Source organism: Prionailurus viverrinus, chromosome A3 (assembly GCF_022837055.1).
Source record: "Prionailurus viverrinus isolate Anna chromosome A3, UM_Priviv_1.0, whole genome shotgun sequence".
NCBI lineage: Eukaryota > Metazoa > Chordata > Mammalia > Carnivora > Felidae > Prionailurus > Prionailurus viverrinus.
The window spans coordinates 109,215,945-109,241,091 of record NC_062563.1 but is presented as its reverse complement, the minus strand read 5'-3'; the positions used below and the strand labels follow the sequence as shown (position 1 = coordinate 109,241,091).

The following is a 25,147-nucleotide window of genomic DNA, read 5'->3' as shown; positions in this document are numbered from 1 at the left end:
TGTAAAATACTTAATAAGTACAGATTACTAAATAGATCATCCTTAACTTAAGAAGGGAAGCCCCAGTTTGGGGGACAGGAGAAATGCTCACTTTACCTAATTCAGAATACCTGGAATTAACTATGACAAAAGAGGTTTTTTCTTTATTCAGAACAAAAGTTAATGTATTATTGATATCTGGGAATATGTACACTAGCCTTATACCTCTGTTCTTCATTCCAAAGGAATCTGGGATCCCAAAACCCTGGTGGCGCATTTCTGGTATTTGTACTGTTTCAATGAGAAAAAAATTGTGCTATGTTCTACTGAACAACAGTGGTTACTAAGAACATGTTAAATAGTATTATTAGACTTCAAAGAAGGTATGGGCTTTTGTGGGGCTGACCAGTTGCTACAGGGAAACAAATTCTATTTTCTAAACAATCCGATTTAAAAAAAACCTTTGAAACACGAAGTTTACTTATAAGTTGGCGGCAGGTGGCATTTACCTTTAAAGATATATAAAAACTATGAAATGGTTATAGTGATAAAGATTTATTAATAAACTGAAATGGTATCTGCAATTAGATCATTAAATTCAAAGTTCAGGATCATTACTGACACAGCAGGCACATACCTCAATGTGTTAATTCTCTCAGAATAAAACTCAATGTATGGCTAGTAAAAATTAGGAAAAGAGAATTATACAGAAGTATGTAGTTACTAGTAGTTTAGTAATTCTCTATAGCTTGCACTTATTTCCTCAGACCAGTAAAATACAGACAGATATTTCTATCCCAACAACCTGAGTACAAAACATAACCTTTGACAGTCTTAAACATAATCCAAGTGTTTAGTCTTAAATCTTAAGTCTTGGACGAGATCAAACAGACCTGAATTCCCTAACACCATCACTTGGAGCCCTGTGAACATGGACTAAAAGTTACTTAATCCATTTTTGCCTCAGTCACCTCATCTACAAACTGGGGATGACAATAATAACTTTGTTGAGTAATAAAGTTTAGAGGTAATGTACGCAAAAGCATTAACATTTTGCTTGTATTATAGTACATAAAAATGATTGGTATCGTAAGTATTAAGGTTTTAATTACTATAATACGTATATTTTTGACGTGAGAGTTAATCTATAGTTTGTTAATCTTATTAAATAAATAGAAACAGGATTATTAGCATTTCCAACAATTATTCTTTCTACTAGCTCTGGAGAGATTCAGCTGACTGATTTAAATGAGAAGTGGGGCTGGGTAGTTTAGGTAATCTTTAGACAATTGTTGCTCAAAAATTACACAGAGCCCTGTGGCAGACTCACAGAGGTCCCTACACATCTAACAACGTGAAGGATTAAGATTTGAAGGATGTGTAGGGACACTTAGGTCTAACCAATAAGAAAGGAGTTTTATAAATTCTCTTTGAGGTACTAGTAACACCAGAACTGAACGAAATCCACAATTATAACTTTTCTTAGACCCTTCAATTTGCATATTTTTGTCAGTATGAAATTACTTTAAATCATGTTGCCCAACTTATATTTCCCTATTGTCATATCATCCCTCCCCGTGACATGAATTTCTGGAAAAATTAAAATGAGAGAATTTTACTCTTCAATCGACTATTATCCATAAAATATATGCTGAGTGTTTGAAACGATGGGTTTTATTTTGCTTTTAAAAGGCAAGAAGGTAGTATTTCAGCTTTACCTTTAATAAAGGATGAATTTTTTCTACTGGGAGAGATAAAGGGTTTCTTCGCTTCCTCTTTTCAATAGCCGATTGGGCATCAGCTATTGCCCACTTATCAATTGGATGAGGGAAACTTTTTTGAACACGTTCCTTGGAAAATAGGAAAATAACAACTAAGCAACAAATATATTAAATAGTGCTCTTCACTTATAATTTACTTTAAAAATCAAAGAATACCAAAAGCAGGCTTTTCACATGTGCTATAATTTATACTACAACCATACTTAAGAGAAAACTCTACTGTCAATGGATTAGTTTCTTAATTAGACAATTAAGAGATTAAACATTCTTTGTATTATCTAGGGGAGAATATCACATTCAGGATTTCAACTTAGCTGTGATAAAGCTAATGACAAGAATGATTAGAATAAACATTGCTTATATAAAATCTCAACAAGACCTAAGCTCAAGAAGCAAGTATCTAAATCTAATTTTCATTCATTTGACCTTTTAATAATACCAATTACAACCTCAAGTAGCATTTTGCACTTGAAACCTCTAAGAAATGTTTTCTTTATTCATCATGCAAAAGTACTTGACTTCAAAACTATTTACAGATCATGGAAAACAAGGGTTTACATTGGTAACAGCAATTTTTATACACCGTAGTTCATCATTAGAGTTTGAACCCTCTATAAATCATTAATTTTTACAAAATACTTCTCTTTAATTTCTAGCACTTACTTGGTTAGCTTTCCATTGAAAGTGAAGAAACTCATGTTAATGTAAAAGCTGAATTTTCCTACTTTAATAAACTAATGTAGTTCACTTCAAGCAAAAGTGACTCTTTCAGGATACCACAGTGAAAACCAGTAGAGGTCGCTATTAACATAATTTAAAACCATGTAGGTAACTAGTTTGTAAAAACTATTAGATAAAATTAAATGTCACTCCTGATTATAAACCTAAATAAAAAGTTTTGTCAGTTGCTATTAAAATGAAAAATAAAAAAAGAGACTGTCACATGACACTTTGGAGGGAAAACATGTTGATTTTAGGACATCTTAAGAACAAATTTATAAAGTGAGAATAGTTTAGCCCATTCAAGTTAAGTAAATTTTCTCTTCATCTAGGTTTGAGGCTTGAAATCAGCTGCCAAAGTTAAGAAGTGGTCGTTTCAATTCTAATTAATGGAACTGGAGGTATGTTGAAAGAAATTATTGTAGTTATAAATGGAGTTTACAAATTTATTGAAATGCCTAGTTAAAAAGCTATTTGCCAGGACACTATACAGATAATACAAAGGTCCAAAATATTGGGGGAGTTTGGAAGGTAAAAAAGGAGAAAAGGAGGAGAAGGTGGAAAGCAACATCAAAAGCTAAAATTCTTTTCCTTTCTCCAGTCAATACTAGATTTGCTAATCCAAAAATGACAATTAAAGAGATTTAGGACTAACTTAACTATGGCTTCCAATTAAAAATTTCAGTGATGGGTTTAACCTGTGGTTAACCATGGTACAAATCTTATAATGGTATGGCCCTGTGCTGCTATTTTCTTTCCCCTCACCTCTTTCCCTCCCTCCTTCCCTCCCTCCCTTTCTTCCTTCCTTCTAACCTCAACTCACAGTAAGAAATAATAAATTCTTAATACATCTCATTGCATCCTTACACATCATACACATACTAAACAAAGTTCATAAAACAAAACCTGCCCTTATTACACGCTGATATTACACTGATATTTTCTATGTATTAAAAAAAAGTTGGGCAATGCATAATGTGATTTTATGACTTACTAATGGGTCCTGATCTAGAGTCTAAAAAGCACTGGTGTATGGTAGTGAAAGTATAAGAGAAAAGACGTTGAACTCAATACAATTCTTAAACATATTTCACATAGGTCTTTGGAAAAAAAGTCACTGGTAGAATTACATAGGCAAAATGGAGGCAGGGGTTGAGGTGGAAGAAAAAGAAAATAGAATAGCAATCCCTTCCCAGAGAAAGAACAGGTATAATTATGGAAAGACAAGACTTAAGAAATTAAATAAAGAAAAAAAATAAATTTAACAAAGAATATACTTTACCAGGGACATAGAACAGAAAAAAATACTATTAGTTTTTTCTTCTATTTTTTTTTTTATAAAGATTAAATACAGAAAATGAGGGAGAATGAACCGGATTGGAGCAATTTTTATACACTATCTTCTAACATGAAAAATTATTGTGAAAAGACAGAAACAAACAATACATATCCCTCCTCTACATTCCCAGAGCACTCATATAAATGCTTCTTTATTCATCGGGAACACTGCCTGACAGATAGCAACACTCAAATACTGGTGGCATGGATTGTTGAATTTTGGCTATGTCAGTAAAACGAAATCCCTTTCATTTGGACTCTGATAGTTCACAATCTTTAGTACAATTTCTCAAAACTTTTCAATTAACATAAGCAAGATTAAATAACATAATATTCAATTAACATAGTATAGATACATATATAGTCCATCAGTTTTCAAGCACTTTCAAAGTATCTATATTCCTAAAACTATAGGGCAACTAAAACCCACTTTTAGTTTTTCATTAAAATAAATCCCCTTGGGGCCAAGTATTAAGGAAGAATTGCTACTCTACTTTGAATTATGTTTATACTTTAATCAAAACGTATTCTTTAGAAAGACAGAAATTTTATATATTGCATTAATTCAGACTGATCTATTTTTTTAAATGTTTATTTATTCTTGAGAGAGAGAGAGAGAGACAGACAGACAGACACAGAGCATGAGCAGGGGAGGGGCAGAGAGAGGGAGACACAGAATCCGAAGGAGATTCCAGGCTCTGAGTTATCTGCACAAAGCCAAACGCAGGTCTTTTTTTTTAAGTACGGTTTTTAATATGGGCCTCAAATTAAAAAAAAAAAGTTGATGAATTATCTCTTACCTCAAAATTTATTTGAAGGGCTTATAAAATTCATGACCCTTATGACTTAAAACAAAGGCTTTGTAAATGTATTAAGGAAATAAAATAAATATATTAAAGAAATATAAAATCCTTATGAACGAAGAAAGTGAAAAATTGTTTTCTGATAAAAGAATCTAACACACCATTATATTCATTTAAAATCTCTATATATCTAGATTTTTGTCTAAATACGTTTCCAGGAACGGTACAGGAAGAAGGGTATTTGACCATGATTAGATTCCAGGTTTCCACCTTTTAAAAAATCTGTTCTAGGGGCACCTGGGTGGCTCAGTCCGCTAAGTGTCTGCTCAGGTCTTGAACTCAGGGTTGGGAATTCAAGCCCTGCATTTTATTAAAAAAAATAAAATAAAAAAATTAAATCTGTTCTACCATTCTGAGGGGTGTGTAATCTATAAAATAAGCAGAGTAATAACTACTCCATAGGGTTGCTGTAAAGACATAACTATGTATATAACAGTACTCTGAAATTACAAAGCCCATTACCCAACTGATGGCTATTTCTATTTCACTCATACATTCTTCCCAACCTTTCCCAATTCCAAAGCCAGCTCATTGGTATATCACATGGCTACATCCACTTTAAGGGCTCAGATTTACCACTTAAAAATAACATGACAGGGCACTGGATAATTATATATCTTCAATATCTCAGAAGTTTTCTATTAAGAAGCTAAGAAATATCCTTTATTAATATTTAGAGTCTTGAGGGCCTACATTTTGATCAAACCTGTGCAACTCAAAAACTGACGCAGTAATTTTCAAGAATTCATGGAGATCTCCTTCAACACTGGAAAAATTATATATTAGTTTCTGTATTAATAAAAATAAGGAAATTAAATAAACACAGTATAGTATGAGATATCAAGAAAGAACTGAATTTGAGTTTGCAATGTTATCAAACTAGCAAATTCCTAGAACGCCCTCTAACATCAGAATGATAATAAGCAAGATGAGTTCCATAACCCTACTCTAACACACTAGGCACAAGGCTGAATGCTGTATTTTATAAACACTGTGGGAGAACCTAAGATCCAAAAGAGCAACTGGAATTATTCATGAGAAGAGTCAGGCAACGAGTTCTATTCAAGATCTACTCTGAAGACCAATGTAATTAAGTGCCTAAAGGAAATCATGAATAAAAGATAGTTGACCTTATAATTCAATGGAAAAATGGGATAAAAATGTATGAAACCTTCTTTAAATTACTTAAGAAATCAAAGTGAATTACTATTCCATTGTATACAATCTTTTCTACATCTACAACCTCTGTAGTTCAATGTTTTCAAATATCTCTTTGCCTCAGCTGAAATCTGGAACTCCCCTGAAGACTTCGAGAGCAAAAACCGCCCTTGTCCCAAAACCTGCATGAAGGTAAATTTAGCATCTTTTCCATTCCCCAAGCTGTTTCTGGATCATGTAAAATCTTGTCATGATCCTGTGTGACCTTACTGTCTACCTTAAGGACACATGAAATACCCTGGCCTCTTAATTCTTTGAATACCTCATCTTGGAGACTTTCTACCCCAGCCACCATCACATGGCCACATCCCGCTTTGTAACTGTGTTACTGAGGAAATCTTAAATTCCAACAGCTTTGTCTCTGATCCCAATCTATTCTTTTAATTCTCTCACTCAGGTATTCTAGTGTTATCAGTTCTTAACTTTATTGGAAAATCCAATACCCTAATTCCCTCCATGTTTTTCCAATCTACTTGTCCTCTCCTGGCAGGATGCTTGAGTTGTAATGTACATCCAAAAAGCTTAGACTTTCTGGGCTACAGTCTTGACTTCACTACTTATTAGCTGTGACCTTGGGCAAGGGCAATTTATCTAACCTCTCTGTGCTTCAGTTTCCACATTTATTCATTCAACATGTTATTTCCTGAGTGCGTTCTCAGTGCCAGACATTGTTCTAGATGCTAGGAATTTGGCAGTAAACAAGAAAAATAACCTTGGAGCTTACATTCTAGTAAGAGAAGAAAACAGCACCATCTTCATGGGGTTATTAAAAAACTTTAAATAAAATATAAAGCACGGAACTATTTAGAACAGTACACAATATTACAGCAAGCACTTAAATATCAGCCATTATTATATGTCACTTTTTCTCCTATCCAGTTTAGGTTCTCTGATGCTCTTTTCAGAAGTTTCTCATTAGATATGCCTATATTATCAATCCCTCATCCCCCGGGGGACAGGGTAGGGCCTGGGGTAGACAGATATACCTCCTACCCAGCCACCGTTTGAGATAAAATCTTTGTTACATTCTATGTGTGTTGTGTCTTGAAAGGTTGTAAAGCCCTGTTATTACCAATTTCCACCACTTCCTTGTCCTACTATTCTACTGTATGTCTATGGTGAAATTCCATTCAACCCAACTATCTTTCTTGTGCCCACATTTGAGTACTGCAAAAGAAATGTCAGAGAAACTCAAAGATTTGTACTAGTATACATTCAAGGTCATTAAAGCCAAATGTTCTTAATCGTTGTTAGACAACTTTTATATTTCCAGCTCTATCTCCCATTTTCTACAGTTAGAACTTCAAACCTTCTTTCTTTTCTTCTCAGACTTTTGACTTCTTCAGATGCCTCTTCTGGGAAGCTAATCCCTAAGCCCCAAGGCCTGTGTTATTAGTTTGTCCCTTTTATGGTGTCCCTCAAAACTTTTATGCACAGTGGATCACATCCTGTTATTGCCATTATTCCTGTATCTCCACCAAACTTTAAGCCCTAAAAAAGACAGGGGCCAGGTCACTGCTGTAGTAGACTGCAGAACTTCCTAGGTTTTTACATGTTTCTTTCCCTTCCAATTGGTGGGAAGGAGTTCACTTACTATCTAAAATACATGTAACAACTGAAGACCAACAGATTAATAACTAAATGTTTTTATTTATTTTTGAGACAGAGAGAGACACAGCATGAGCAGCGGAGGGACAGTGAGAGAGGGAGACACAGAATCCAAAGCAGGCTCCAGGCTCTGAGCTGTCAGCACAGAGCCTAACACAGGGCTCGAACTCACAGACTGTGAGATCATGACCTGAGCTGAAGTCGGACGCTCAACCGACTGAGCCACCCAGGTGCCCCAAAATGTTTTTAAATGACAGTGGGCTTTAAAAACAAAAGAAACATTTGAACATATTCCACTCTTAAAACTGTGTGTGTGTGTTTGTGCGTGTGTGTGTGTAAAATTCTAGTATCAAGGAGTAGTGTTCAGGGGTGCCTGGGTAGCTCAGTTGGTTAAGCATCCGACTCTTGGTTTCAGCTCAGGTCATGATCTCACAGGTTCATGAGTTCGAGCCCCGCATTGGGCTCTGCGCTGGCAATGAGGGGCCTGCTTGGGATTCTCTCCCTCTTGCCCTTTCTCTCTGTCCCTCCCCTTCTCACGCTGTCTCTGTCTCTCTCAAAATAAATAAACTTAAAATAAAGGCAGTGTTTTGAGGCCAACAAAAGTTCATTTCAGAACACTTTCACTGACACTGCAACAAGTACACAGTGTGAGTGTGTGTGTGTGTGTGTGTGTGTGTGTGTGTGTGTATAAAGCAAATACAAGGCAAAATTTATCATACCTCTACATCTGAAGCACTTCGGGGCTGAGCTTGGCATAGCATATTTAATAACTGCAAAATTAATTCTTCAACATACTGAAGAGCATCATCACTAGACTCAAGAGTAGGATGAACTTGCCCCTGGACCTATAAACAAAAAGCAAAGTAATTAAAATGTAGGTTTATACTCAAACACATGGTCTGAATTGCAAGTACAGATTTAAATGTGATGACCCAGAAGTTCGTTCTCACTCTCTCCCCAGCCACAATACCATACATGCTTATTAACATGCTCCTGGAGGTTCAGATATCTAACTGCAGATTTCAATATATTTTTTTCTTTAAACCACAGTTACCCTGAGACATGGGAATGCAGAGAAGGAGGGAGAGGCTATGGTTTTCATCCAGAACCAGAACATTTACTCAACATACTGCTTGGGCAAAATTGACCTCCCATGGGTCTCTGGCCCTTGTTTGAACTCTACCTTTCCTCCTAAATGATAAAATCCAAGAAGGATTTCTCTTATTCACCAGTGTAACACTAGCACCTAGCACTGTGCAGGGCACAGAATACAAACTTGATAAATGTTTGTTGAACACAAAATCACCCTATACCAAAGGACACAAAATGGGTACTTTTGACAATCTGTGACTGTCTCTGCTTTATGAAGATAACTTGGTAGTCACTCATTCATAAATGCCTAATCATCTTTACCTTCATTTTCCTCAACCATTTGGTTGGAGGCCCATCAGGCCACTGGCCTCTGTAAAATTTACATTTTAATTGCCAGCATGCTAGCCTTTACCTGCATCCTTTGTCACTCACTATGGGTCACAACTATTCCTTTTAACAAATGGCAGAAAAATCAGTTCCAGGAAACAAACAATATAGGTTTTAAAATATAGTCAACTCTCCAAAGGGCAGAGCCCTCTTGGGAGAAAAGTGCACAATACTCGCTGGCCAAGAGCATGTAGTATGATCTGTCCTATTACACCTCATTATCGAACAGGGTATGACAGCCTTAGTGTGGGGGTACATTTTTATATACAGTGTACTATATTATCAATTTCTGGACCGTGTGTTAAAAATACATAGATATGTATATATCTGTACACATGAATTTAAAATACTTTTTAAGGAGAAATATTTTAGAGGCAATCACAATTCAGAACTGTGGGGGGAATGCTACATCAAGTATGAGGTTTAAAGCAATTTATTATTATTTTATAGGTGAAGAAACTAAGCCGCAAAAGGCTTAAATCCCTTGCCCGATCATTTCCGGTCATATTCAGTATAGCAATTAGCAATCTGATTGTGATTAATCTGTTTATAAATCTCTTCACCCTGTTAGATGACTGAATGGTTGTGCAGTTAAAATAACGGATAACGTTTGGACTTAGAACCCCAGAATTTGTGTTTCTCAGCTCTGGGCTTACTATTTGCCATGCCATCACACTCTAATGTGTGTAGCTAATGGACCTTGTAAACTTACTTCCCTTCAGCACATAACAACATTAAACCACCTTTTTGTTTTTAAGATGGAATTTGATAAAAAGTTTTATTTATTTATTTATTTATTTATTTATTTATTTATTTATTTGAGTACAGGTGACACATAACGTTACAACAGTTTTAGGTCAACAACAGTGACTCGACTTCTCTCTGCCTTATGCTATGCTCACCACAAATGTAGTTACTGTCTGTCATCATGCAATACTAACACAATATCATGGACTATTCTGTTAATAATCCCATGATTATTCATTCCACAACCAGAAGTCTGTATCTCCCATTCCCCTTCACCCATTTAGCCCATCCCCAGAGCCCCCTTCCCTCTGGTAGCCATCGGTTTGTTCAGGTCTGATTCTGCTTACAAAATTTTATTTTTATTGATTGAATTGCATGCACCCATTTGGCTTAAATTGTCTTGTCAGATACCCTTTAGCTTCATAACCAACTTATCTTCATTTATCAGTGAATCCTAACACCACATAGTGGGCTTTTCTTGAGGGACTCTCAGTCCAGTCTTTTCATTTTTTTTTTTTTAAGTTTATTTATTTTGAGAGAGAGCATGGGGTGTGGGTGGCATGGGGAAGGGGCAGAGAGAGAGGAGAAAGAGACAGAATCCCAAGCAGGCTCTGTGCTGTCAGTGTAGAGCCCGACATGGGGCTTGATCTCACAACTGTGAGATCATGACCTGAGCTGATATCAAGGGTTAGACGATTAACCGACCGAGCCACCCAGGTGCCCCAAGTCTTTTCATTTTTTAATTCTCTTTTCTGACCAGTGACACAACCTGTCCTACTTCTCTTATTTCTTTGCTCCTTTTCCATTTTCTTGTGGAGTTCCTTAGCTTCCTCCACCTCTTAACTGTGGATTCTAGCCTTTTCTGTCTGCTCTTTTCTTCTGTTCTTTCCCCCAAGTAATCTTTACCTCCACATTTTAAACTACAACCAATGCAGACAACTTCAAATCTACCCCTAGTTCTGACTTCTCTCCTGAGTTTTAATTTTTTTTTTAAATATTTTATTTTATACTTTAGAGAGAGAGAGAGAGAGAGAGAGAGAGAGAGAGGAAGAGAGTGCACACGAGAGCAAGCACAAGCAAGGGAGGCGCAGAGAGACGGAGACAGAATCTGAAGCAGGCTCCCAGAGCTGTCAGCACAGAACGAGCAGTGAGATCATGACCTCAGCCGAAGTCGGATGCTTAACCCACGGAGCCACCCAGGCGCCCCTGCCTCCTGAGTTTTAGACACACACTTCAAATCACTTGTTAGATTATCTCCATCTATCCTACCAAAATCTCTAATATAACTTAGTGAGAAAAAGGAACTTACTATAAAAGTTTAATAAGAAAAACTATATCTCAGGGTGCCTGGCTGGCTCAGTTGATAGAGCATGCAATCTCTGGGTTGTAGGTTCAAGCCCAAGTTGAGTGTAGACATTACTTAAAAGTAAATAAAAACTTTTTTAAACAGCACTTGAAAAAATAAAGAAAAATTATATGTCACACATAGAACTCAGTTTAACAAATGGAAATATATTTTAGAAAAAGACAATATAGAAGCCCCTGTTTTCACTAAGATGTAGTACTGGAAAATGTAACTATAATTGGGGTTACATTTCTGTCCAAGGCTCCAGCATCATATAAACTATAGCTATAGATTTATAAAACCGAGGAATTTTAGAAATAAAAGGGACTTGAGAAGTCATTTAACTCAGTGCCTCTATTTAGCAAATGAGAAAAAGGAGATGCCCATGATCCTGCAGTTAACTAGCAATGCTGTAAATACCGAACCTGGGCCTTCTGGTGTCTGGGCCATATAGTTCTTTCCACTAAACCCTTGACTGTCGAATCTGGAGTCTGAGGAGTGTGCTAGTAGCTCCATCAGCACAGAGAGAATGCCCACAAACTGTATCTATTCACATAACGGGCTTCCAGAGAACACATGGCTTGATGTATGCTGTCACACTTCAATAAACATTGTCATGTAATAAATGCAAATGCAGCACTATAAATCTCTATCATCTGAAAAGGTAAAATCATTTTACTCATTCAAAATTACAAATAAAGTAAAATTTATAAATTACAAATTTACTAAAAATCCAACATATGGCTAAAATGCTGGAGATAATAAATATTAAAATGAAAATACTGGGGCGCCTGGCTGGCTCAGGCAGTACAGCATGTGACTCTTGATCTCAGCGTCGTGCGTTCAGGCCCCGCAGTGGGCATGGAGCTTACTTAAAAAATAAAAAAATGAAAAAAATGAAAAAGAACATATTTAATCAGCAATCATTTTAATTAATTTTTTAAAATATCAAAGACTTTTGAGGTATAGGTACACAGAAACACATTTTAGAAAGTGTTCAGGAACGTGTAAATTAATCAGATTATTTTTTAAAAATGTTGTTTTTCAAAGAAACCATGGAAACATAATTCTTCATTAATATAGGTCCCTCTCCAGCTGCTCTTCAATTTACACTTTAAGCTGAAGCAGCAATTCAAACCATTTGTAGTTCGCTAAAACATGCATGCAGTTTCACTCACACTGTCCTCCATGCCTGTCATTCACGCTCTCATCTACCTGTTTGACTTTCAAAACCCAGATCTCGTCTCATTTGGGAAGACTTCCTTGTTTCTTGCCTCTCTCTAAGGCAGAATTAATGTCATTCATTTAAATGACTTACTGACCCCATTATAAATATCAGACTTTGTTGGTATTGGGTACATAGAGCTAAGCCAAAAACAGTTCCTGCTTATATGGGCCTTATACTCTGCTAATGCTTGTACTAGATACCACATTTTTGTTACCAGTTTGTCTTAATGAATTAAAATTACATGTTCCCTTGTCTGCTTGATGTCGATGATCCTACTGGGCAGGGCCTTCTTCATCTATCTATAGAATCATATTCTCTTAGCATTTCACTCTCAATCCCCGACATTCAGAGTATACTCATTCAAAGCCTTGGTGTTGCAGGGGTGAGAGGGATAAAATATTTCATTCTTGGAATTAAGGTTGAAAAGGGATAGTGGTAAGGCTAGATGATTTCAGGAGCATAAACCCTTAAAGCAGAAACCGTTCAACGTACAAAGACAAAACTAAAATAGATGTTTATTTTGTAGAATCATATGAACTGTATATAACCACAGTGGTAAAATGCTATGCTTTAGACAAACAAACCTGATACTGCTTACAATTCAGGCACATATAATCCAAATGCTGGCCAAGTTTAACACCTAGCATGATGCATAAAATTTTAGAAATTTAAATTCAAACAGTTTTATTTATTGATGGTTATTAATATCCAAATAAAACCTATTAGGTAAATAAATCACACAAAGAATTAGGCCTAAACAGAAATAATGCATAATGCCAACTGTTCTTCTAAGTTTCTGAATATTAACCTTCATCATATATTAAACCTGTCAAATTAGGATCAAAAGGTTCCTTCGTACAAGAGACTAATAAATTATTTTACTTCCTTAAAAACAAAAAGAATACTTCAAAATCTCTGGCTGAAAAGCATGGACGATGGTAAATACTTCAAGACAAGCAGAACACCAATTTCTGAAATACAGACTTTTCTCTTTATTCTTTTAAGGAAGATGCTATTAAGCGATTTCTTTAATGAGCAGACAGAAGTAGTATTACATTTCCTATACAGACAGAATAAAAAACACTTCTTTTCTATGAGATAGTATTACAGCTAAAGTGTTCTATTCCATTTAAGTGGTACTGAAAGGTATTTAATAGATCAAATGATCCAAATTATTCAAGACCATACAGAATAGGTTACACTGCCAATCTTACGACAGCCTTCAGAAGTCATCTACAGCTGATATTCATTAAGGGTGTGTGTGTGTGTGTGTGTAGTTATAATAAGCACTTAGGATTGGGTTTATAAATTAGATGTGGGTTTTCCCTTATATACAGTTTTCAAAAATATTATATTTTATACTTCTATTTACTGATATCAAAAACCTCACATACTTAGAAAATTACTTTAGGTAACTTAAGTAAAGCAAATGCAAGAACTTCACTGAAGAATTAATTAATCATAGTTGTGAATAAGAATGTCACATGATCATGACAAGAATTCTTTTAGGGTATAATCATCATATTCAACTAAAGATGCCACATTGAATTTTAAACCTTCTTTAAGGACTGCCTGTATCTCTCTTGATGGTTCGTTTGGTCTCTAGTGGTTTCCAATAGATTCAGAAGCAACTTTGTTGGCTCTTATTGCCAGATTTTGTGGAATCTGAAAAAAACAAGGATCAGGTCTGTATCAAATCCTAGGTTGAGACTTGAGTTCTCTAAGTGTACTCAGCAGCCCCTTGGGTAAACTGCCAGAAAACACTATGTTGAATTCTGATGAATTTTTAATAGCCTTTTCTAGCTAATGGCTCTCTGAAGAATTAGAAAGGCTTCTAGAGTGTATTTTGTCATATCTTGAGCCCAGATCTGCTACTTGTATTTATAAATATAACAGGAGAATATAAAATAAAACTTGTATCCTCAAAACCTTTATCATAGCAAATAATAAAGATTTGTATTGTTAAACTTCTTTGCAATGTTACAATGATCATTTAGCCAACATCTGATGTTTCAGGTCCTCATTTTCCCTCATTCATAGATTTAAAAATCAAAGCAAAACCTTTAAAAAAATTAAAGGAGATAAAAATAAATCAGAGAACTTAAATCTTTTCTAGAAATAAAATTGACTAAAAATATTTTCTCATTTCTTGGAGTCTGTTAATTAGCCTTTAGGTCCGTATATGTAACAATCTTTTTAATTTCGTGAGCTTTTTTTTTTTTTAAAGTTTATTTATTTTAAGAGAGGGAGAATGCAGAAGCAGAGAGACGGAATCCCAAGCAGGCCCCACGCTGTCGGCTGTCGGCACAGAGCCCAGCACAGGGCTCGATCCCTCGAACGGTGAGATATGACCTCAGTCGAAATCAAGAGTCACATGCTTAACGGAGGAGCTACCCAGGCACCCCTTTCCTAAGCTCTTATTTGCTGGAGACACAAAGAGGACACAAAGAGTTCAGCTCACACAGTCAATATACGCAACTGACTTAATTAACATAGTGTGATGAGGCTAAAATGGAGTTATATTTAAGGCAGAGTGACAACCCACCCCCCTCAAAAAAAGAGTGACCCTTGCTGAATGGTGTGTGAGGATTATCAGAAGTAAGTATCAAGTAAAACACACTTGAACCGGTGCACAGAGAACGAAGGTGTTAAGGGCAGCACATAAGTTACTAAAAAAGCTAGCATATAAAAAATTACAGAGGCCAAGACAAAATGTGAGGACAGCTAAGCCTGGAAAGGGCAGGCTTGTGTGGAATGCTAAGAAGTGGGGAAGTGACCGGGGAAGTAGAAAATAATTGAAAGGTTTTAAGCAAGACATTGACATAATTAGATCCCTTTGCTTAAGAATCTTTCTGGTATCAGTATGAAGAATGAGTTAAAGGAAGATGAGGTTGAAGGAAGCAAAACTAATTGGAAGGATGCTGCAAGGTCTGGAAAAAGAAACCGTGGATGCCTGAACAGAGGGAGAAACCGTGGGAGGTGGGAAAGTGAGGAGGTGTGTTTGGATAACTATTTTGGAGGAGAATGGGGGCAACAATCAGAACCACTAACTTAACCAGGATAGGAAATATTAGAATAGGATAATATTTTGCAGAAAAGAGAAGAAATTCAGTTTAACACCTCAATTTAAGATTTTTGTATTACATGTAGTGAAATAAAACTGAAACTTTTTTTAAAGTGGTTTTGAAATTTTTATTGTATTTTATTTTTTTGGTTGTGGAGAATTATTTACCCAAACAGTGTTTCAAATACTCAAGTAGCAAAACAACCTAACTACTGGGTATTTACCATAGAGATATATTTACTTATTAACTTACTAGCTGTCATAACTACAGGAAGTAAAAAGGACTTATTTAAAGAATATTTACAAGTAACTTAGTCCCAATTTCCAAGATTCTTCCCCTTTACTAATGTTAGATGAAAATGGTTACAATAAATTGACTGAAATAAGTAAAAATTATTTAAGACTACTTATCACATATTTTGTCGTGTGAGCAAAAATAAACAAAATATCTGAGAACCTGTGAACACTGTAGAAGAAGCTTTAGACCACTACTATGGCCAAAAATATGCATATACAAAAATAATGAAGATAACTTAAATTGTAATGTAATTAAATTTTAAAAATGAAAGCAATGAAAAAAATGATACAGCTAACATACAGCAAAAACTTTAAATTATAGTAAATATTGTTACTAAAAAATTCTATCTCATATTATATGAAGAAATTTCCAACTATAGTAGGAGATATGCACAGAATTTTTAAAACACATACACATTTAACTCTTAATTCAATCTAAATTGTAAATGAAAATATAAGCCTGGGATGTCTTATTGTACCAGAAAGCAAGGAAGCTCTCAGATGAATGGGCCATAACAAACAAAACAAAACGTAACAAAACAACACAGGAATCTTATGAAAAGGCAAAGGGCTACCTCAAAAACCAAATCAACTGCAACTAAGTGAAACACACTGAATCTGTGCTTGCTTCAGGCAGCATATATACCAAAAATCGAAATGATACAAAGAAGATTAGCATGGCCCCCGCACGAGGATGACATGCAAATTCGTGAAATACATTGAATCTACAAAAACCAATGAGGTCAAAAGGAGGTTTCAAAAAATACCAAATTGGAAATAAGTGGGGCACCAAGTCTTTATCCTGAAAGAATTAATACACATCCTTCTTTTCCTGTCTGAACTATACTATACTCTGGGATAAACCAAACAACTGGCATTGATGAATTGTTCCTTATAGAAGGATTCCAGGTAACAAATGTAAAAGGAACACAGAGTTAGAAAACCACCCATTCGCGACTTGAACAACATAAATTCAGACACTAATTACCAACAGATGAAAGAAACCACTACATAAAGAGATGATCTTTTTAAGTAGGGCTCAGGCTATTACCTCCTGAATCCCCTGATCAATCTTAGTTAACGTCACTAAAATTGGGGCCAGACTTGATGCAGTGTGAAGCCACAGCACCACCTGTGAAGTATTCTTGCCAAAAAAGCTAAAAATAAATCTAATCAAGCTTCTAAAGCTGACTTCCATTTATAGCAACTATGACAGATATAAGAAAAGTTAGATATTACCCCAAGGAAATAAACAGAGAACTCCAAAATGTTGAACATCTTGCAGGACAACTGATTCAGTTCCTGCAATAAGTCAACTGGAAGAGGAGGATCTGTATATTAAAGAAATTTAAGAGACATAACAACTACATTTAATATGAAGACCTTGATTCCAATAAACCAAGTGCAAAACTGACACTTTTCAGACAAATGAACAAATCTGAATTTTGACTGGTATTATTAGATGGAACCAACAAACTGCTGTTAATTTTGATAACTGTGATAGTGGCATTGAAGTTATGTAAGGGAAAAATAACCTCTGGTGAACTCAACTTGCTTTCAAATACTTCAGAGAAAAATAAAAAGGTAGATGAAGTAAATGTGACAAAATCCAGATACCTCTTAACTCTAGGTAATGAGCACATGAATATTCGTTCTGTCTACTTCGTGTACATTTAAATTTCTTCATTTAAATATGGGTGAGTTCGAGCCCTGCACTGGGCTGCCTCTCTGCTGTCAGTGTGGAGCCTGCTTGGGTTCCTTGGTCTCCCTCTATCTGCTCCTCCCCCACTTGCATGCATGCCCCCCACCCCCCAAAAGTAAACATTTAAAAAAAAGACTCTTTAAAAACACCGGAATGGGACATAAAAATATTGCACATCACCTACAGAGACTATCAACAACGCAAATCCACCCCACTCCAACTATTCCCTTTGCCATGGTCTGGGGATGGGCCCCAAGGTCTGCGTTTTTAACAATACCTCAGGAGTGTCTCAGGAGATTCTTTTTTTTTTTTTTTTTTAATATTTATTTATTTTTGAGAGAGACAGAGACAGAATGCTAGTGGGTTAGGAGCAGACAGAGAGGGAGACACAGAATCTGAAGTAGGCTCTAGGCTCTGAGCTGTCAGCACAGAGCCCGACATGGGGCTCAAACTCATGAGCTGTGAAATCATGATCTGAGCCGGAGTTGGACGCTTAACCAACTGAGCCACCCAGGCGCCCCTGTCTCAGGCGATTCTTGCAAGCGGTCCTGAAATCACACTTCGAGAAATATTAACATAGAAGAAAGAACTCCTAGGGGCACCTGGGTGGTTCAGTGCATTAAGGGTATGACTCCTGATTTTAGCTTACGCCATGATCTCATGGTTCATGAGTTCGAGCCTGACACGTGGAGCCTGTTTGGATTCTCTCTCTCTCTCTCTCTCTCTCTCTCTCTGCCCTCCCCCACTCATGCTCTCGCTCTCCCTCTCTCAAAAATAAACTTACGAAGAAGAAGAAGAAGAAGAAGAAGAAGAAGAAGAAGAAGAAGAAGAAGAAGAAGAAGAAAGGACTCCTAATGTCCTAAATATATCTGGACCAGTTAAGGGGGGATTGATAGAAGATCTACAACCTGAGCTGACTTTTGAAAACTGAATGAAAATCGTCTGAGTGAATCAAAGAGAAGGGCAATCTAGAAGGAATACTACAGGTAAACACAAAGAGATATGAGAGTATGTATTGCAGGTTAGGAAATGTCAAGCAGTTTTGTATGATTAGAATATTAGGAAGCATGGGGAGGTGGTAAGAATTGAGGTGGGCAAGAGATAGAAAATAAAAGATTTCTGTAGGCCATGCTAAAAAAAATTAAACTACACTTAATATATTTGGTGTTAAGGGAAATTTTATTCTACATTCTAAACAATTCAGTTATGGGACTTTGGAAACAAACCATAGTGCCTTGAGGACTATTTTTGTCTTAAAAAGGGTCTTGGTAAAAAGACCTTTTTGTAAAAAGACAAGATACCACTATCACAAGGTTACCTTCAACTAGGTTCCCTACTCTGTCCACTACCTAAAATGAGGCTTAAAAATAGGCACTAAAGTCAAATGTTCTTAAGTAGAATGACAAAAATAAAACAATATGCCCATGTTACCATTATGTACCTAAAGTATGTACCTATGTACATACTATGAAATACATGTATTTCCTAGTTCAGTCCACTGAGAGGACCTAAAGGTACATATACCTTAGTAACAATGAGCACATCCAGTGCCCTGGTCCTGGTTTCCAACACCATTCTCCAAAAGAGAAAGCAGGGTTCCTTGGCAACATGCCTGATTCTAGGTCAGAGAAGGGAATAAACAAATTGAGCCTAAAGCATGCTGTAGTGCTAGAAAGTAAAGAAGTGTTGGGGCGCCTGGGTGTCTCAGTCGGTTGAGTGTCTGACTTCAGCTCAGGTCATGATCTCATGGTTTGTGAGTTCTAGCCCCGCGTCGGGCTCTGTGCTGACAGCTCAGAGCCTGGAGCCTGCTTCTGAGTCTGCGTCTCCCTCTCTCTCTGTCCCTCCCCCACTCATACTCTGTCTCTCTCTGTCTCAGAAATAAACATTAAAAAAAAAAATTAAAAAAAAAAAGAAGTGCTCAAAAAACAGGGTAGGGTATGTAAAAAAAAAAATCATAGGGGGGAGTGGGAGGAGCAGAAAGAATGAAAGGGAAAGCAATACAGGAACCAACATTAAAGAGCTCCCAATGGTTAAAGCTAGAACAATTTGAGCAAGAAAATAAGTAATATAGTACTGGATTATAACCCAAACCCAAAGTACAAAATAAACAAACATCTATGCGGCCATACTGATACAGATAGATATATGAAACATAAATATGTATTTATGTTCTAAAGAGAGATTGTCTCTTTCCATACATACATACACACACACACACACACACACACACACATATATATATATATATATATATATATATATATATATATATATATAGAACACACACACACACCTATAAAATTACGCCCTCCCCTACATTCTCCATATTCTTCTGAAGCAAGTTAGGGGAGGGGTACTTAATACTGTTCTCTTCAGTTATAGTCCATTTCCATAGAATATGTAAAAGAAGGGGGAGAGGGAGAAACTTTATAATGGATACAGTTAACAAACACTACCCTGGCCAAGTGATCAAGGTTACGTCAAAAATGAGAAGTCATATTTATAACACATGCCTTTGATATCCTTTGGGAAAAAATAGCACTTGACCTCTGTAGTTTTCCTACCAAAAACCTATGACCTCAGTCTAACCATGAGAAAAGCAATGGACAAATCCAAATTGAGGTGTATACTGCAAAAAACCTGACCAGTACTTCTCAAAGTCATCAAGAACAAGGAAAGTCTGAGAAACTGTCTTAGACCAGAGGAGGCTAGGGAGACAAGATGACTAAATGTAATGTGGTATCCTGGGTGGGATCCTAAAGTTGTAAAAAGGACACTGGGGCATACGGGCAAAATGTGAATAAGATATTAAATTCAGTAAATGATAACGTACAAATAATGTTGATTTCTTAGTTGTGACATATGTACTACAGTGACATATGGCATTAATAAGGGGAAATTAGGTAAGGGGTATACAGGAATTTTCTGTATTATGTTTGCAACTTTTCTGTAAATATAAAATTATTCTAAAGTAAAAGGTTTACTTTTTTAAATGTGGGTTGTGGCTGGAGCAGTATTACAAGGAAACTTAAAGCCTTAAATGTTTATATTAGAAGTAAAGAAAGAATGAAAATGAATGGGCTAAGCATCCAAATTAAGAAAATGGGGGTGGGGAGAGAAAGATATATTAGAACAGTACTCCCCAAAGGAAAGAAATAAAAAGTAATAATAAATAATAAATAAAAAACAGAGAGCTCTCTGGCCCCCTCACACCATGTGAGGATGCAGACAAAAAATAGCTATCTATGCACCAGGTTACAGGTCCTTACCAGTAACCAAATCTGCCAGTGCCTTGATTTTTGGAGTCCCCAACCTCCAGAACTGTGAGAAATACATTTCTGTTGTTTATAAGCCACACAGTCGATGGTATCCTGTTATGGAAACTGAATGGACTAAGATAGAAAACCATATAAAAAAAAATCAAAGATGGATCAAGTACATAATTGTGATGAACATTTAGAACCCTTTAAAAAAAAGCATAGAAGAGGGGCGCCTGGGTGGCTTAGTTGGTTGAGCGTCCAACTCTTGAATTTGGCTCAGGTCATGATTTCAGGGTCATGGGGAGAGCCCTGAGTTGGGCTCTGTTCTAAGTGTGAAGCCTGCTTAAGATTTTATCTCCTTCTGCCCCTCTCTGCTGCTTATGCTCTCTCTTGCCACCAGCCCCAAAAAGTATAGAAGAATATCTTTATAACTTGAGGTAGGAATGAACTTCTTTGAAAAGACACAAAAAGTACAAAACAAAGAAAAATCATAATTCAATTTATTAAAATTAAGAACTACTACTTTGCGGTGCCTGGGTGGCTCAGTTAGTCAAGGACACAACTCTTGACTTTGGCTTCGGTCACGATCTCAGTTTGTGAGATCAAGCCCTGTGTTGGGCTCGGCTCTGACAGTGTGGAGCCTGCTTGGGATTCTCTCTGTTTTCTCTCTGTCCCTCCCCTGTGTTCGTTCTCTCTCTCTCTCTCTCTCTCTCTCTCTCTCTCTCTCTCTCTCTCACACACACACACACACACACACACACACACACACACACACATACACACACACACACACACACACACACACACACACACACACACACAGTCTCTCCCTCTCAAAAAGAAATGTTAAAAAAAATGTACTGCTTCATCAAACACAAAAAGTACAAAGCTAAGTGACACACTGGGCAAAAATAAATGAAGCACATATAATCTACAAAGGATAAATATCCAGGATAAATAAAGAACTATTAAGTATTAATGAAAACACCTCATTTTTTTAAATGGGGGAAAGACATGTACAAGCATTTCATAGAAGAGGAAACACAATTGCCCCATAAGTAATACAGAGGTACTCAGCCTCAACCTTATAAGTATTCAAGTCAAAACAAATTAAAACTATGAATTATAATTTCAGGTCTTACTATTCTGACAAAAATTTAAGAGTCTGAGAATATCCAGTGTTAGTGAAGAGATGAAGAAATGGGAATTTTCATTCACTACTGGTGGAAATATAAAGCAACATGACCTTTTTGGAATAAAGTTTGAGAACAGCTAGTAAAACCGAATATATATGTGTGTGTGTGTGTGTGTGTGTGTGTGTGAGCACATTTTATGATCTAGCAACTCCACTTCTAAGTATAATATAGAACTCTTTTAATTTTTTAAAAATGTTCACTTATTTTTGAGAGAGAGAGAGAGGCAGAGAGACAGGGAAACCGAGAATTTCAAGCAGGCTCTGTGTCATCAGCTCAGAGCCCGACACAGGGCTCAAACCCATGAACTGCAAGATCATGACCTGAGCCAAAATCAAGAATCAGAGGTCCAGCCAACTGAGCCACTCAGACACCCCTGAATCTTTTATTAAAAACATTCATTAAACTCTCTCCATAAAGAATACTCTGCTAGGTTACATTAAAAAGGATATAGAAAATGATACCTAGTTAAGAGTTAGTAGTAAAGCTGAAGAAAGGAAACACAAACACATACAATCATAAAATCTAAGTGTTGGAAAGAAAGAGCCAGAAGTGACTCTGTATCCTAAATTCCCCACCTAAAGAGAATGTCTTACAAAATAGCTTGAAAATACAAGGCATCACATCAAAAAGTTGAAAAACCTGACAAATTAAAGTACTAAGAATAAACAAGTCTTGGACTAATTAAGTACAAGTGCCTGGTTTCTTTGCCTTGTTACACACTATTAGCTTCTTATCATATTTTCAACCCAAGTCAGGGTATAAAGATGCTGAACAGGGATATTTTCTCAAACCTGAGTTTGAAATTTTCACCCAGAACCATCCTATTTCTAATTTTAATGTTTAATCCAGGGAGAAAAGTTAACCCGCCTTAATTTAACTAATATCATGAACTGTTCAATTTATTCCATTTTGTTATTTATATCTAATATGTAATGTAAATCAAACTTGAAATAAGGACTTAAGCCCTCAGCTATTACGTAGCCAGGAATAGGATAATTAGGTATTTTACAAAACTTGTCCAAAATCTCAGTTCATATGGGAAAACAGAAATATGATTCAAGATGCAGGAAGAGGAGAAATAAAATAAACACTACTATATAAACATCAGAGTTAAGACTATAGACCACATTAGCCTGATAGAATGTTTTAGTTCTTGTAATGCCCTTCCCCTTGCATTTCTTTCATCTGTGCAACAAATATTTTGAGCAGCCCATATACTCGGCGGTGTGGTAGGCATTTGGGAATAGCATAACAAAGTTCTAGTCCTCACAGAACTTACATTCCTTGCTTTAGGTTGTGTTACTTTGTCTGTGTTACTTTGTCTTTTCCCTCATTTTCTTTTACATTTTTGGCAAAGAAAAATGAGATCTATGTTAAGAAAGAATAAAGAGTAAAGAAAGTATTTTTTTTTTAAGTTTGTTTATCTTGAGAGAAACAGAGACAGCACAAGCAGGGGAGGGGCAGAGAGAGAGAGGGAGAGAGGGAGAATCCCAAGCAGGCTCTGCACTGCCAGGGCAGAGCCCGACATGGAGCTCAAACCCCCGAAGCCGCTAGATCATCACCTGAGCCAAAACCAAGAGCCAGATGCTGAGCCACCCAGGCACCCCAAAAAAGAATATTTAAGAAAAGGTATCTTAATGCAATGATCAAATTTTACTCTAAATTTACCAAAGGATGTCTAGAAATCAAGCTAGGTCTTAAAGCTCAAGAACGAGGTTAAGGCCAAAGACAAGGATCTGGAATTCACCAAATCACTCACAGGAAATAGTACAAACTAGAGGTGGATAAAATCTCCCAGCCCAAGGTAGACCATAGGCAGTGAAAGACAGGATGAAATCTTGGTAGCACCTACATCCAAGCAGCAAGCAGATGGACATGAGGCAAAACAAAAACCACTGTCTATCAGCTTTAAACACAGCAAAACTCAAACAGAATATTTTGAAAAGGCCAACCAATGAACAATTATTATCACATAAGTGGTGACCTCTTAGAGAATATGAATCGAGTAGCAGGAGCAGAATCCAAATGGCAACTCAAATGGAACTCAACCAAATGAAACTCAATTGGAAGGCCATAGAGGAGTACATGGGAGGAGAAAGAGGGGCAGGGGGACCCCAAATTCAGACTGCTCTTAGGGGAATGTTAGCAAAGAAAGAAAGAAGAGACACAACTGTAGAAGTCTTGAAAAGGGATGCAGAACATGGAGGGTAAAGGAAATACTAGCCCAATTGTGAGTAAAAAATTTATTACTCGTTATTTCACACCCTTTATAGTAACACATTTTACCTCTGTTGATAAAGGCTTAAGAGAAATTACTGACACATGTGTGTGGTTCACTTCACATTCAATACCCATGAGGCAGACTAGCATACTGCCTGACACATCCACTCATTCAGGAAATATTTCTTGAGAGCCCGCTATGTTTCAGATAAAATACCAGGCACTGGGAATACAATGAAAAGACAGCTCTGCCTGTATTCACGTGGTTTACAAATTAGTGAAAGAGAAAAATAGGAAACAATTATTAAAACTGAATGAAGAAAACAGTTTTATGGATAGGAATAATCTAATTTAGATTTAAAAAAAAATTTTTTTTACGTTTATTTATTTATTTTTTTGAGAGACAGAGCACAAGTGGGGAGGGCAGAGACAGCAGGAGACAGAATCCGAAGTAGGCTCCAGGCTCTGAGCTGTCAGCACAGAGCCTGATGTGGGGCTCAAACTCACAAACTGTGAGATCATGACCTGAGCTGAAGTCAGATGTTTAACCGACTGAGCCATCCAGGCACCCCAAATTTAGATTTGGAGATCAGGGGTATCCTCTCTGATGAAGTAATATATATATATATATATATATATATATTTTTTTTTTTTTTTAACATGTTTATTTATTTTTGAGACAGAGATGGAGTGTGAGTGGGGGAGGGGCAGAGAGAGAGGGAGACACAGAATCCGAAGCAGGCCCCAGGCTCTGAGCTATCAGCACAGAGCCCGACGTGGGGCTCAAACTCACAAACTGTAAGATCATGACCCGAGCCGAAGTCGGATGCTTAACTGACTGAGCCATCCAGGCACCCCAAATTTAGATTTGGAGATCAGGGGCATCCTCTCTGATCAAGTAATATGTGTGTGTGTGTATATATATATATATATATTTTTTTTTTTTTTTTTTTTTTTAATATTTATTTTTGAGAGACAGACAGTGTGAGCATGGGAGGGGCAGAGAGAGAGGGAGACAGAATCCAAAGCAGGCTCCAGGCTCTGAGCTATCAGCACAGAGCCCAATGTGGGGCTCGAACTCACAAACTGTGAGATCACGACC

General features: G+C 36.6%; 1 protein-coding gene and 1 non-coding gene across 3 annotated transcripts in view; one reads left to right on the top strand and one right to left on the bottom strand.

Moving 5' to 3' along the window:
* Positions 1-25,147, bottom strand: part of SOS1 (SOS Ras/Rac guanine nucleotide exchange factor 1) — a 147,985-nt gene that overhangs the window by 66,749 nt on the left and 56,089 nt on the right. For both annotated transcript variants that reach the window (XM_047851999.1, XM_047852000.1), the window contains exons 2-3: positions 8,227-8,352; positions 1,698-1,829 (exon numbers count right to left, since the gene is read on the bottom strand). In XM_047851999.1, coding sequence (XP_047707955.1) covers positions 1,698-1,829; positions 8,227-8,352 — 258 coding nt within the window. The remainder of the gene's footprint in view (positions 1-1,697; positions 1,830-8,226; positions 8,353-25,147) is intronic.
* LOC125163116 (U6 spliceosomal RNA) lies at positions 16,288-16,396 on the top strand. Its single transcript, XR_007151286.1, has one exon. It is a non-coding gene; the product is annotated as a U6 spliceosomal RNA (small nuclear RNA).